This window comes from Octodon degus, unplaced genomic scaffold (genome assembly GCF_000260255.1).
Source record: "Octodon degus isolate 3935 unplaced genomic scaffold, OctDeg1.0 scaffold00353, whole genome shotgun sequence".
In the NCBI taxonomy this organism is placed as follows: Eukaryota; Metazoa; Chordata; class Mammalia; order Rodentia; family Octodontidae; genus Octodon; species Octodon degus.
In genome coordinates, this window is record NW_004524929.1 from 927,438 (window position 1) to 942,360 (window position 14,923).

The window sequence follows — 14,923 nt, forward strand, 5'->3', positions numbered from 1 at the left end:
ACGAACCTAGAGGTACTAGCTCATCCATATTACATTTCCCTTTCCAAATTCATCTTTCCTTTCTTTTTGAAAATAAGAAAGTTTCCCATTGCCATTTTCTGGCCCTATGCTTCATGCATTGCTATGCCTCAAAATTCAACACAAGAGCTCCTTCTGCACCCTGGGACCCCACACTATTCGTCACGTCTTTTTCTCTCTTTCACTCAGAGAAACAACATAAGGACTGACTTACAATTGGGGGACTTACCTTTTCTCTTGGTGGTGGTATTAAAAAAATCCTGCCCTGCAGGATGGCACCAAGCTCATGTCAAATGCCTTGCCTGTGTGACACTTGTCCTGCTCACAGAGAAGTGAGCTTCCTATTGGTTATAGCAGATTCATGTATCTGACGTATCCTCAGAAGTTGTGGCTATGTAACAAAAATACTAAGTAGCTAAACAGAAAACATAGGTACATTTTTGATTTTAAAATCATATGAAGCTGGATGCAGTGGCATGCACTTGTAGTCCAAGCTACTAAGGAAGCCAAGAACAGAGAATCACTTGAACCCAGGAGTTCAGGGCCAGCTTAGGCAACACAGGCAGACTCTGTCTCAAAAAAAAATTAAAGTGTGATGCTGTTTAGCAATGTAGCAAAAATGTAATACAGCTGGTTTTTATACATATCCCAGAGAACTGTAGAGGTAATGTCTTTTCCCCATAGTCCAACATGAACACCATCAGCCTTTTGCTGTTCCAAATCCTATTGTTTCTTCATAGCAGGCATTATCCCTGTCAGGAAACTTACGCTTGTTCCTTAGCCCACTGAGACCTCTACTGTGGTGGTTCCACTGATTATCATTTAGTCAATGATCATATAAGTGGTATAAGTTTGTACTTTTTAATAGTGTTATTTGATATTTCAGGTATATATTTTCATGAGTTGATTCTCTGTGGGACAGTTAGATTTGGATGAGCTTTTATATACTTTTCAGGGTTTTGTTTAGCTATGCAGGCAAGGGAAGTGCTCTACCACAGAATTATGCTCCCTTTGGCTTTTGGTGGTGATGCCAGGGAATCTGGTTTTTCTTTTTAAGTGACCTGGTACCTAAGGTATTTGTTTCAACCATTCAATTAGTTGCTAACTAGTAGATACCTACTTGGTGAGACGTGAGTACTAGGAACAACTGTGCCAGATCCAGGGATCTTCTCTTTCCAAGGCTTCTTAGCATCTGTGTAGTCATTTAGACTTTTTATGTTTTGAATCTGAACACCTAATAATATTTATGATGAAAATGCAAATAACACTATACTTCTGCCTTTGTACATATCAATAAAAAGGCTAAAGATTTCAAGCCAGATGTCAGGAGCTGTTCCAGGGAATGGTGAATTCTAAAGTACGCCATTTTTCCCTCAACTAGAGCCACTCACTGTCCTTATGTTCTATGGCCTGAAGTTACTCTAACATTTATTTGTAAACAATTTGAAAAAGCAAGAAAATTTTCTCTGGGCATTAGTACACAAATTTTACTGTACACAGAGAGCACTTGGAGGGCTTGTTCACATGCAGATTGCAGGGCCCCATCCCCAGAGTCTCTGATAATTCACATCTCTAACCAGTTTCTAGGTGATGCTACTGGTCTAGAGACTATATACTTTGAGCATTACTGCTTTAGAAGAATGTGTTGACAGCTTTACAGAATTCTCTAGAGATAAGAAAAGCATCATTTCTGAAATAAAGAGCCACTAATTAAGGTTTCTGACCTTAGAGCTTTCAACCCTAACTAAGTCCCAAAGGAGGGTTTCTCTATGTCTAGTTCTAAGCACAAATGGGAACTTCAGTAAGAATAACTGGTCCAGAACTTCTGGAACTTTTAATTCACTAAGTTTAAAGTCACAACATATAAAACTCCAGATCCTTCTGTACCAAGACTTTGGAAAGACCTTCAATAATGCTAACACACTGAATGATGAGTCATCTAGCTTAGGCAGTGTGATACTGACATCAAGAAATTCTAATGAGGGGCCAAGGAGATGGCTCAGTAGAATAAGCACTTGCCTGGCAAGTGTAAGGGCCTGAGTTCAATCCCTGGTTCTGCAAAAAAAAAAAAAAAGAAGAAGAAGAAAGAAACTGATCAATGCTCTAATTCTACTAAATGTACAAATCAACATCTTAGACAGTTATTTACAATATAAAGACAATTTTATTGCCAATAAAAGCCTTTAATAACTCATTTTTCCTGTTTCAGTAGGACCTTATTCTTTCTGATGAAAATCCAGTCATAGCATCTCTCATTAAAAATAAAATTATTTTGAAATAAATAAATATATAAAATAAATAGCATATACACTTCATAAATAGTTTGTCCTTATGCACAGTATTCATGCTTACATTTTATATCCTTTTTTTTAATAACCCACCCCCATCTTCCACTTCCAATGGCAGGAAAACTGCATGTCAGGACGAATGAGAAACCTGCAGAGCCAATGTGGGGATGGCTTGCAGCAGGGCTGAAGCCCCAAATATTTTCTTAATGATACTTTCCCAAAGATCTGTAAGTTGCAGGTATAGCAGATTCCTTGGTCTTTCATTTGCACCCACTGTCAAATGTTCTTTGGGTAGACTATTGGGCAAGACACCCCTAGCCTTGGCAGAAGCCCCCATTCTCTTTTGTGCCACCTCCAGGGAAAAGATATGCATAAAAAAAGTATATACAAGACTCCCTTGGGCCCACTCCCTCCTCCCCCATCCCTCCCCAAAATAGCCCAACCTTGATATACACTTTGAACAAGGGACCAGCAGGGTCAAGTTGAACAGTAAGTGCTTCTGTGTTATCTAAACTGATAGGAAGGAAGGATTGAAAAGCTATGAGTATAGTGCTTACAGAGACAACTGTGGCCCCAGAGCACATGGGTCACAGAGGTCACACTGGAGGTACATTACCTATAGCGGAAGAGGTCTCTGGACATGGAAGGCAATTTGGAAGGATCTACTGGCCTGGGTAAAAAGTGAGTGAATTTCTGGTGTCGTTTAGTCCTGTATCCCTCCCGGGGTGAGCCATCTTTATTCAGGGCCACATAATAGTGTCTTTCTGAGTCCATGTGTTTGTATAAGGTGGAGGCATAGGTGTTGTACCAATTCTCTTCAAACTGTTCCCGGAAAACACATTCACGTGTGAGTTTTTTCTGCAAGGAGAAGAAAATAAAACAGGACCCATTATATGACTTTTTCTGCCATCTCAGCTTGTTGATGGAGAAATTCTAAACTTGCAATAGCACATTGACATTAGAAAATTTCAGTCCTGTTTCCCCATACTTAGAGAGATGACTAAGGTATCATTCTTCCAAACAGAACAAAACACTTGTCTGTCTGTCTGTCTGTCTGTCTGTCTGTCTGTCTGTCTCTCTCTCTCTCTCTCTCTCTCTCTCTCTCTCATCCTCTTCAATGAGCCATGCAAAATGTCTCGGGTGAGATCTTTCCTGAAGGGAAGATATTGGAGGAGATGGGTTCAGGTGGCTCTTTGAGCCCAAGAATTTCTGTTATGGTTTCCAATACTCTGCTGGTACTTAATGAGCTTTCTACCTATGTAATGTTACTAGTGTTCAAATCCACTGAGATTACAGTCCACCACATCCACTAATAGGCAGGGCCTTGGATCTATATAAAGCTCTATTGGAGGTGAGCTGTGATCTTTCCTAATGAAGGGTCCCAGGCCTGTCAGTTGGAAAGCACAGAAAAGATCTTGAAAAACTCCTCCAATCTGGCTACTTCAAGCTGGCAGCTCGTGGGCCTCTTGTCTTTGTCCCTTCTCACACTTGATCCAGCCACCATACTACTTGCAGGAGTTGCCAATACTGAGTGCTGGGGACAAGCCTATCTCGTAGGTGTCAGGGAAAAATGTGTTCTGATTTAATGGGGTATAGGCAGCCAGAAAGTATGCAATGTGACTCAAAAGTTTGAGCCAGGAGTTGGGATCTCTTCAAAGGGTTAAGGTCAGAAAAGTCACCATCCCCCAGTGCTGGGCTACCTTCCAGAACAGAGAAAATGCAATGCAGCCAGCTTAGGCCTAGTTAGGGGCTTAGGGCTGTCACCAGACCCTGGAACCCTCATTCTTCATTTATTTGTTTCATTTGGCCTTTGGGATTCAATTAAAGCAATCTAGAAATCAGGGACTATGTTGTTAACCGCAGATTCTACAATTTGAAGGCTAGCTCTTAGACTGCCTATTTTTATGCTCCTTCACTGGGTACTCATTAAAATTGAGATGTACTCTCTTGGAGGGTTAATACCCCAAACCCTGACCATCTACTGAGAAACCAGCACAACTATCTACTGTGATTTTTAAAAAAATGTATTTGGTACATGGTCTTACTACACAGCTCTGACTCGTAGTGATCCTCCTGTTTTCAGCCTCCCCAGCACTGGGATTACAGGCATGTGCCACCATGCCTGGTCTCAGTGGCCAGCTCAGCACACCTGGGGGCAGGGCCAGTGCAGCGTGTGGTGCCAGGGATGGATCCCCACAATTATCTACTGTTATCATCAGACTTCTTGGCCCACTAATGGACAAGGTAAAAGTAAATGTATTGCAGAAAAGCTTATGCTTTGATTGTGGCGACAGAAGTAAAGATGTTATAGAACAAGGCTCTGGGAAGCCAAGAAGTAACCAGAAGATGCTAATTCAGGGGCTGGGGAGATGGCTCAGTAGAATAAGCACTTGCCTGGCAAGGGCCTGAGTTCAATCCCCGGTTCCGCCAAAAAAAAAATGAAAATGTCAATTCTTTATCACTGACAAAAGTGCTTTCAAGTGCTAGATATACTTTGTATCTTTTTGCCTAATATTGTCTAAATTCTGGTTCTAGGGCCAGCCAAATAGTTCAGCGGATTAAAGTGCCTGCAAGCAGGCGCAGGGGCCAGGGTTCGATCCCTGGGTCTGCCATGCCAGCCCCGCCCCTGGCGTGAGCTGAAATGGCAATTGAGACTGGGCATGGTGGTGTGTGCCTGTAATCCCAGCACTTGGGAGGCTGTAAACAGGAGAATCATTATGAGTCTGACCTAGTAGTGAGACCCTGAACACCCTGTAGACCAATCCCTAAAATACAGAAAAAAATTCTGGTTCTAAAACCTCTGAGGGGTGGAAAAACCCCTGAAACTTACCGATCCATATAGTTCTCCTCTCTCATTCATTCCTAGGTATAGGCCAGAGTCCACACCTCGGATGCTGATTAGCCCCACAGCTAGGCTGATAAACTCCAGAATTCCTAAAGGACAAAAGTGAATAGCATTCTATTACTAGCATCAAGCCAAAAGAAAGCTCTTCTGAGGCTATCTATTTGGCTCAGTGGCGGGGCACTTGTCCAGTATGTGGAAGGTCCTGGGTTCAAGCCTCAATAGGGGAGGTGAGGCAGACCTTGGGTCTTGAGAACCCTAGGCAGGGGTTCTGATTTGGGCATATTATGCAGTATACCTTCAGCCTGATTGGCCAGATTATGGGAAAGAGACTATGAAAAGGCTTTTGCTATAAAAGTCCATAATTATAAGGTGCTATTGTTGCCAAATACCACCCACCCATTTCAAGAAACGGGGGAGAGCAGTTTTCTTAGTGTGAGAAAGAGGACAGGCTTCTGTATCGTTTCCAATGTCATTTCCCTCCTGCTCAGAGTACTTGCTGTTCTCTAGGCTGAAATTGTTTTGCACTCTCTCAGCTCTCATGTCCTTAAAGCCACATGAAGCTGTCAACTGCCTGAAGCTGACTCTAACAAAGGCCACACAGGTCACTGAATTTGTTTCCCGTGCTTATGGCAGGAAGCAAAACTTGGCTTCTTGAGCGCTTTCTCATATAAAATGCTCTCAGCTAGCATACTGCTGAGTTTGTTACTCATCTTATCTCTTGAGAACTTTAAGTTTATCCATGGCAAACAGTTGGCAGGTAGTATTGGACTCCATATTGACTTGAGACATTGTGAAATTTAGGGAAAAGAAAAGAAATTCAGAAATTTCCTTCTGGCTGACAAGGTCAGAGGCAAAGGTTTTTAAGTATTTTGATTTATCCCACATGAAGAAGAGAAATACATCAACCACAAAGAGGATAAATAATATCTTGGTGACACTGAAGACTTTATACTTTTGTCATAATATAGTGTATCTATTATCCCGACATAGATGTAATAATAATCAACTAGATTCTTTAGGATATTCTTATCTTTAACTATATTTTTCAACATACAGAACAAAAACTTGGTATGATTGTCTGAAGCATCTGAAGATGTGAAATGAATTCATTTGTATTCTCAAAGAAATGTATGGTTTTCAATTACTAGGAATTGAACCCAGGGACTTCACACTGAGTTCCACGCTGAGACAGTCTTGCTAAGTTGCACAAGCTGAGCTGTAACTTATGATTCCCCTGCCACAGTCTCCCAAGTATCTAAGAGTATAGCCATGCTCAGCTCAAATAATGCAATTCTTTTTTAGAACCAGAAAAGCTTTAATTAGGAAGTAGGAGAAAGGTGGTAAGTAACCTATAGGTTGAGGAATTCTCAAAGATCAGGATGCCCCTTAACAGAAGAGAGTGATAAAAATAGGAAAGGACTCCAGAGTAAATAGCTGGATAGTGCAATTGCTAATCACAGTGATCACACAGTCGAAACAAGAAAAGGTTTTTTTGTTTTTTGTTTTTGTTTTTGAGACAGGGTGTCACTATGCAGCCCAGACTGGCCTCAAACTTCTGGTGATTCTCTTGCCTCAGCCTCCTGGGTACTGATTACAGGCATGCACCACCACATCAAGCTAAAAGATGAAACTCTCAAGGATAACAATGTTCTATGCACTCTACATCGGAGGTAGAATTTATTTCATAAAGATGAAAAATTTTAAGTGGTTAACTTTAAAATAAGGTTCAAAACTCCAGTGGGAAGTCTGTGGAGCTCTAATGACAAGCTGGTGAGTAGAAGGTGTAGGCATGGCAGCTTTAGGGGGACATGTTTCTACTCTGACCTAGATCTAGTTGAAATATATAAGGGTCTTCTGCTCCCAGTCTCTGGAATACTTAGGGTTTGGCTTTTGGTCTCTTGTGTTGAAGTCCTCTGAATTTTATTCTCAGTCTGTAGTTACTCTACAGTAAGGAGTCCTGGGAAAAAAAGATTGACACACAATAGAAGACAAGGGCAAATAGCTCATGCCAAACAGGGGTTGCTCAAACACTGATGTAGTGGACTCAAATCTTCATTGTACTTCACAATGCTCTGTCCTGTTTAACATATTGAAAACCAATTCCGTAAAAGACCACTTACCCTGGTTCAGAAGAGATACAGTTGAGAAAAATAACATAATCAGGATCCAAAGAGATTTCAAAAGGATAGAAAAATGGGCTGGCTTTAACAAAATAAGCTTAAGGAAAATCAGTATAAAGTCCTGCACTTTTGTCCCCCAAACCAGTTTCCCAAAGTGCTTGTATTTGAGGTGTTTATTGTGGGAAGCTGAGCCTCAAGTACAGCTGACCTAACCATATACCTTAGTTCATGACCTATGACCATAACTGGCTTGTCAGTTACATTTCCTTTTATACCCTGTTCTCATTCATCTTCCCTCTTCAGGTAACCATGAATGTTCTCTTGAAAGTGTATACCGTTATTTTACATTTTGGCATAATATGGGGGGGGTGCTGGAGATTGAACCCAGGGTCTCTCAAGCAAGCTATAAACATATTAATTATATGCAAGTCTGTCCATCTCTGCAATCGTTAGATGTGGCTCAGCAAAATATGCACAACAGTGACTTAAGGACTTATAAGTAAGGCCAATGTAAAACTGGTCATATAAAAATTAAAAACCTTTTAAAAGGTAATATAAAAATGGCAAGCATGGTACACACCTGCAATTCCAGCTACTTGGGAGGCTGAGGCAGCAGGATTGCAAGTTTGAGGTCAGCCTGGAAAAATTTAGTGAGGCCCTATCTAGAAATAAAATGTTAAAAGGGGTGGGGATGTATCTTTATAATAAAGTATTGCTGTGTTCAATCCCCAGTACCATGTAAAATCTGGGGGGAAGCTAGTGTGATCTAGCACTGAGACAGGTCTAGTGACTAGCTAAAGGGGAGGACTGCCTTAGCTAGAGCACACTGAGAGTACCGTGTTTAGTTCTAATATATTTAGAGAAGAATCTGGAAAAACAGGAGCATGTTCAGAGTGGCCAGCGTAGCACAAAAATTAGAAGTCAGTCCATGATTCAGTTCTGGATGCTAAACTCTGGAGTGACACCAACCCACTGGAGCCTTCAGTTCTTTGCTTTGCTCAGGCAGATTACTTCTGAGCTTCAAGTTTTAGTTTGCACATTCTTTAAGTATCTCATGTCTCTGACTACCCTGAGCACATTAGCAGAGGGGCAGCTTGTGATCTCACTGCCCAAGACCTGGTGTGAGAACAAATCATGAAACCCAAGAGGTGTGGCCATTTAAGTCACTGCAGTTTTTCTCCAACTCGCTGTTAACCCTGATGCCAAAGGACAGATCATACAGGAAGTCACTTGGGTTGTGTCCAGTAACAAGGGTCTCCAACAGCTGGAATCATCCCTGTCCAGCTGTCTTTGAGCATCGTTTCCCTTTGCCAACTTTCCTATTAGCTGGATTCAGACTGTGGGAACCCAGTGGCACATGATGATGGAACAGATATTTCTAGACCTTCTCCTGAACCCAAGCCAGCATGAAAGGGGAGAGAAAACAAGCCATTTTCATATTTTCCCAGCTACAGCTGGACAGGGGTGTTAACAGCAAAGTGTTGAGGCATAGTATTGAGTAGACAAAGTTGGTACTCAGTATTTTCCCCCCTTCAGGGCCCGAGACTTCCCTTTATCCTGCTTCATCTTGACCTGTCAACTTGAAGGGCTGGCCTTTTCTCAACAACTTCCAGACTCTTCACATTACACCTTTCTCCCCTGCGGCCTCAGTCAAAATTGATCTGTCCCGGGTCCCAGATGCTAGCTAGATGACTAGCTAATGTGTCATTTAATCTGGTTCTATGACTTGCCTGAACTCCCTCAGCCATTCTTTCAGACTTTGAGGGCTGTGACAGTGCTGCCTTGGCATCTTGCCAAATAAGAACCGGCTCACTCAAAAACCAAAGCAGCTGCTTGAGCCTGCTCCATCCCACCTGGCAGGAAGCCTCTCCTCAAGTCTGGCTCCCCAGCTCTGTTCTGCCAGTCCACAGGTGCCCCTCAGGAATGTCAGAATCCCTGTGAACCTCATGTAATGCCACCATCCAGGTGGGGACTGAAATATTTCTGGCTACTGATTGCAGATGGAGAGCAGGGAGCACATGCTGTGCCAACAGGTTATTATTTGGAGTCAAGGCTGCTCTTGGGCTCAGCCTGACTAGTTCTGAACACATGGATTCCAGGGTAATCCTTGGGGGCCCTGCTCTCCAATTACAACAAATAGCTATTTACTTTACATGGCCTTTGGAGACTACCTCCTCCCCCCAAGTAGAAATCTATAATATTTTATATCTTAACTCTGGCCTACTTTACCCTGCTGGAATGTTGACTGCTAAAGCACTTATGGAATGTTAAAGTTTCGATTTATTGAATACCCTGGCTGATTAACTTAAATGTGGAGGGAGAAGAAAATTAGCAAACTCAAACGCCACCTCTTTCTGTGCCAAAAACTAAACTGAGAAAGTGTGTGTTTGGAAGTTGGCAGGGGAGGCTACAGACAGCTTTGACCGGTTATCATTTCCTTAACAGAAAATGCATGGAACTGCCAGAAAGCCATGGAAGGAGCACAGGGAAAAGGTGATGCAGAGGTGGTCTCAGACAATGTGTTTTTTTTTTTTTAAAGGTAAAACCCAAAATGAAGCAGTCAGTTAAACAGCAGCAAAAACATCCTCTCCTCTGCCGGATTTATTTCCTCTCATTTCTTCCTAAATCCAACACCCTTAGCAGGCCTGGGACATGAAAAGAAATCAAGATGTATCTTTAGGGAGGAATTAAAGGCCACTTATCCCAAGAGCCTATTACTGATTTATGTTGACCTTGTGGGTTACTGGGCTTGACTCAGGCACAGCCAAACGCTTGGAGCAGCTGGAGCTGCGCTCATTGTTCCTCCACTTTTGTTGCCTCCTACATTTCTCCATCATCTTATGACATATACACATGTATGATATCGATCTCTATCTATATATCTTTTTCTTTTCTATGTCAGCTATTCTATTACTTCGATTTCTGGGAATCTCTGAAGCCAGTATGGGAAGCCCATTCCTTACAAAGAGGAACAAAAGAGACTTCAAAGTCACAAGCAATGGAAGGGAAAGGAGCCAAGTGAACACTCCTCTAACCCCACCTTATCACCCTTTTGAGAACCTGCTGCAAGTTTATGCAGACACCTGCACCCCTCTATTACCGTCCCAGCCTACTGTACTCCAGCTCTCTTTGAGTGCATTTTTCCAAGATGACATAGGCCTCATTAGAGTTCTTGCGTGCTCCCAGCAAGGAAGACTAACCCTGGCTCTCAGTTGTTTGCTAGATTGGCCTCAGCCAGAAACTAGCTGCCCTTCTCCCATGCATAGCAGCTGCAGCTCTAGCAAGACATGGAGAACAGGAGGATGGGGGAGTTTGGAGAGTAGAAGTAGGTGGCAAAAACGGAGCTGTCATCCTCGATGGTATAAGAGCCTCTTATTGGTTTAGAAGTAGAGGTGCCCTTGGAATACAGAGACCTTGGAAGGAAGCAGAAAATACTGAAGGCTGGGAGAGGTAGCTGTTAAAGCACCTGTGTGATGGTTTAATTGAAAATAGGAAATTGAAACTAAAAATGGCAGATTATGGAGGAGGGAGCACATTTGCTTGGAAACCTAATAATCTTTGTTGCAGATCAAAGCTTATATTAATTGTGCAATTAGTTCTGTATGTGAGACAGGCAACTGAGTCCTTTGAACAATCTACATAGTGGCAGGCAGGCAGATTACAATCCTGGATGTAGATTAGATGTTTCCTAGGCCGCTGATGTAGCTCAGCAGCACAAGCACCTGTGTGGCAAGTGCAAGGTCCTGAGTTTGATTCCCATCCCACAAAACCCTAGACATTTCCTGTCCTGGGCAACACTTGCTTTGGGAGTGAGGAGTGGGCTCAGGATGCTTTTCTTACTGAGGCAAGAAGTGCAGAGGTCAGGACTTGTACCCTCTCCAAAGTGGACACCTCAAGGTTTCCTAGATTCCCTGGTACCCTACTCATGTTGAGCTGCCTGGATTGGCTCCTACCCTGGGTAGAGCAACCTCGGGGCAGACAGGTGCCACTGGTGCGGTGCCCGGTTTCTGCCCGTTAACAGAGATTCCAATGCGGGGCTGCCTGCCCACCACACCCATGGCTCAAGCCGGCTCCCGCTCCAGGCAATGAGCCTCCTGGAGTCTGGTGGCCTTGAGACTTGGCCCACACAGCAGCTACCGTCCCGTCTCCTAGGCGAGGGCTCCAACTCCTTTCTCTCCCAGCTCCACCTGCTTTGCTCAGAGGCTCAGTGCCCAGTTCCCAGAACAGCCCCTGGCTCCTGATTGTGGGAGGGTGGGGTAGGTAACTGAGAAGCCACAACGTATGGGGCCTCCGCCCCCTTCGGAGAGAATCGGAGGGCAAGGGGCTCCGGGAGGCTCCGAAACTCTGGTACGCGCCGTCGCGTCCTGCCTCGATGGGCCAAGACCGCTCCAAGTTTCTTGGGGGTGGTCGGCGAACCCCACGCCGGAACCCAACTACTTGTCCGCCCATCTCCCGTCCCTTCCGGCCGGGGGCCGGGTCCTCACCAAAGCGGCTGTGGTCGTGGCGGGTGCCATGCACCGTGCCGTTGGGGAAAATCTCCAGGTGAAAGCCAGTTCTGCAGTAGAGCTGGCGCCGCCGCAGAATCCCCTTCAGGTGGGCGAAGTCCGTGGGCGAGCCGCGCTGTAGCTTCCCCTCTATCTGGCCTAGGCGCTCGTTCAGGAAACCCGGAGAGTCAGCTAAGGGCACGTTCCCCAGAGACGAGGAGAAGCCGTGCAGATCCCAGTCCAAGGAGGCGAAGACCCCCCCCACCTCCGCCATGGCGGGGCGGACGGCGGCGCGGGCTGTGCCTGGACCGCGGGGCGCGAACTACCTCTTCTGGCGGCGGGCGCGGGTGATTCGGTGGCGCTCGCTCGCTCCGCTCCTTTGCTCCGCGCTCTGCCCAGCTGAGGCGACGTCTGTTCGTGTCCAAGGAAGTTCTCAGTGGCGGAGAGCGTTGGGCAGCGCGCTCCTGACCTTACTCTCAGTCAAAGCGCTGCTTCTTCTCGCATCCATCTCTCCTGGACTCTCTCATCGTTAGCTTCCTTGAGCTATCAAATGCAAACGGCACTTTATATACATACCCACTCCCCTTACATTGACATATTGGATATTTAAATACAAGCCACACCTCACTGGCATCCCCTCAGAGATTGGTGTGTGTGTGTGTGTGTGTGTGTGCGCGCGCGTGTGTCTTTCTTCCCGTATCCACTTGGCTCTTTTTGGAGGGGGAGGGGGGAGAGAGCCAGCGAGCTTCACTCCCTGTTTTATTATGAAAAAAAAAAATGGCAGGAAAAAGCTACACATTGCAGTGAAGCATAACTGCTTTTGGCAGGTTTTTCTGTAACTGCCGATGAAATAACGGAGCCCAGTGCGTAGAGGCCTTTGGAGCCCACGGCCACTCAGGCCTGTTCGTGGGAATCCGTGTGTCTGTCCGTCTGCTGCTCTGGGGCTGTCCCTATCTTCTATGCATTCTCAGGTTGCTCGCCTTTGGGAAGTGCCTTGAAACCGCGGCTTGGGGATTTCATGTGCGCCAGAGCCCCTCTCCTCTGCTGGTGGGAGGAGGCGCCTGGCTCGGGACAGGGACTCTGTTTCCTTTGTTCCACTGCCCCATAGTCAGACTCCCCACCTGTAGGTTGGCAAGGGGGCTGAAAAGTGAAAAATCCGGAAGCGAATGCCGTGGCAAATGTAGGCTTGGGGTCGTGGTGGTGTCTGCAAACAGCAAGGCGGGGGATTTGAGGGGTCTGGGAGGAGCAGGAAATCCAACGAAGGAAAGAAGACTTTATTCCCCCCCCCAACCCCCCAAGGACGTTACAGCTTAGAAAAAGGAGGGAGGAGTTAGAAATAGAAAGCGATCTTTTTTTGAAAACTGATCTCTGCTGGCTTTCTGGGCGCGCTTTTACAAGACTCTCGAGAGTAAGCTCGAAAAGAGGCCACTGGCTGCCTGGTAGGGTTTCCTCCCACCTCTCTTCTGGTTAGAAACAGGTGTTTCCTCGCCCTGTCCTGTACCCTGCTTTTACATATTCCATCAGGAAGAGTGACAGCTGGGGCTGGAACAAGCTACAACCCAAGGGGTTTGGCAGAATGGAGAGGTCCTTTGGAGCAGGTGCAGGGGCCTACCCCAAACCCCTGTACCTCAACTTCAGTACTGCCCTGGGCCCTGGCACTCGGTGTCCCTGTTACCTATTAAACAGCGTTGTTTCTTGCAGTTTTCACCCTCGGCGAAGGCTGACTTTTCCCAGGTTCCTGACGCTACTGAAAACAAGCCGCGCACCTCACTCTATCCCGCCTCATTTTGGCAGCGCCTCCTACTGGAGATTCAAATTCAGGGTCACCGTGAGCTAGCAGGTTCTGCTCAGTTCAGATAGCGCAATTCAAGTCCTGATTCTAAACTCCCACGTGCACCCTGTGCTCACTCCCTGAAACTCTAGCAAACTCGGTTTGGAACATCATAGTTTGGTACTGTTCTACCTCACTGTAGGAAAAGGAACTGCAGAACCGAAAAGAAGGTTTAGCACTCGTAGGTGCTCAGAAATAATGTCATGTGTTCCCAGTAGTAGAGACATAGATGAAAATCACTGTCCAATTGTACAGATTTTTTTTCCTGTATTTGAAGGGAAGGGTCTACAGGGTGTTCAGGGTCTCACTACTAGATCAGAGTCCTAGTGACCCGCCTGTTCACAGCCTCCCCAGTGCTGGAATTGCAGGTCCCTGTGGCTGACTCAGCACTCCTGGGGGGTGGGGGGGGGGCGGCACAGCAGGTCTGTGGATTGAACCCCCGGGCCCTGTGCCTTCTTGCAGGCGCTTTACTCCGCTGAGCTATTTGGCTGGCCTCACTGTCCAATTGTAATGGAAATGGAAACGCAAAAGGTAATGTTTATATTGGAGTATTTATGAATGAAATGATAGACTTATCTGGGATCTGCTATAAAATAATCTGAAGAAATGGAGGTATAGATGTGATATTGTTGTTGGATACATGTACGTTTATTTTATTTTATTTTATTTTATTTTATTTTTTGCGGAAACGGGGATTGAACTCAGGTTCTTGCACTTGCCAGGCAAGCGCTTATTCTACTGAGCTATCTCCCTGGCCCCACATGTATGTTTATTATATGTGTAAAACTCTATTGTGTATACATACAATATATGTGAATTTAACCAATAAGAAGTTTTTATAAGGGTTCAGTGGTAGAGTACTTCTCTAACATGTACAAAGTCCTATGTTCAATTCCCAGTAACACACACACAGCCACACCTTTAAAAATGGAACTGGCATAAAACAACAATGGAGTGGGGTGTGGCGAGATACCTTGGCAGACTAAGTGCCTGCTTAGGCAAGCACAGGGACCGGGGTTTGATCCCCAGCACCATATGCCATATTGGCCCCATCCCCAGGGCATGCTGAGCCAGCCACAGGGAACTGTAATTCCAGCACTGGGGAGGCTGAAAACAGAAGGATCACTACAAGTCTGAGCTGTGTAGTGAGACCTGAACCAAATACATTAAAACAACAACAACAACAACAACAACAACAACAACAACAGGAATCATTTCCTTTTCCTCCTTCTTTTCTTTCTTTCTTTCTTTCTTTCTTTCTTTCTTTCTTTCTTTCTTTCTTCTTCTTCTTCTTCTTCTTCTTCTTCTTCTTCTTCTTCTTCTTCTTCTTCTTCTTC

General features: G+C 45.0%; 1 protein-coding gene across 1 annotated transcript; it reads right to left on the reverse strand.

Moving 5' to 3' along the window:
• Positions 1 to 2,082: 2,082 nt before the first annotated feature.
• Fgf16 (fibroblast growth factor 16) lies at positions 2,083 to 12,366 on the reverse strand. Its single transcript, XM_004648107.2, has 3 exons — positions 11,756 to 12,366; positions 5,137 to 5,240; positions 2,083 to 3,164 (listed from the first exon to the last, which is right to left on the reverse strand). Exons 1-3 carry the CDS (start codon positions 12,027 to 12,029, stop codon positions 2,919 to 2,921), a joined length of 624 nt encoding a protein of 207 aa, XP_004648164.1. The 5' UTR covers positions 12,030 to 12,366; the 3' UTR covers positions 2,083 to 2,918.
• Between the last annotated feature and the right edge of the window lie 2,557 nt (positions 12,367 to 14,923).

Excerpts from the sequence above, each read along its gene's own strand:
- Fgf16 (XM_004648107.2), bottom strand. The coding sequence starts at position 12,029 with ATGGCGGAGGTGGGGGGGGTCTTCGCCTCCTTGGACTGGGATCTGCAC. Across the intron at positions 5,241-11,755 it reads CCACGACCACAGCCGCTTTG|GAATTCTGGAGTTTATCAGC; the intron begins GTGAGGACCCGG and ends TTTGTCCTTTAG. Across the intron at positions 3,165-5,136 it reads GAGGAGAACTATATGGATCG|AAAAAACTCACACGTGAATG; the intron begins GTAAGTTTCAGG and ends TTCTCCTTGCAG.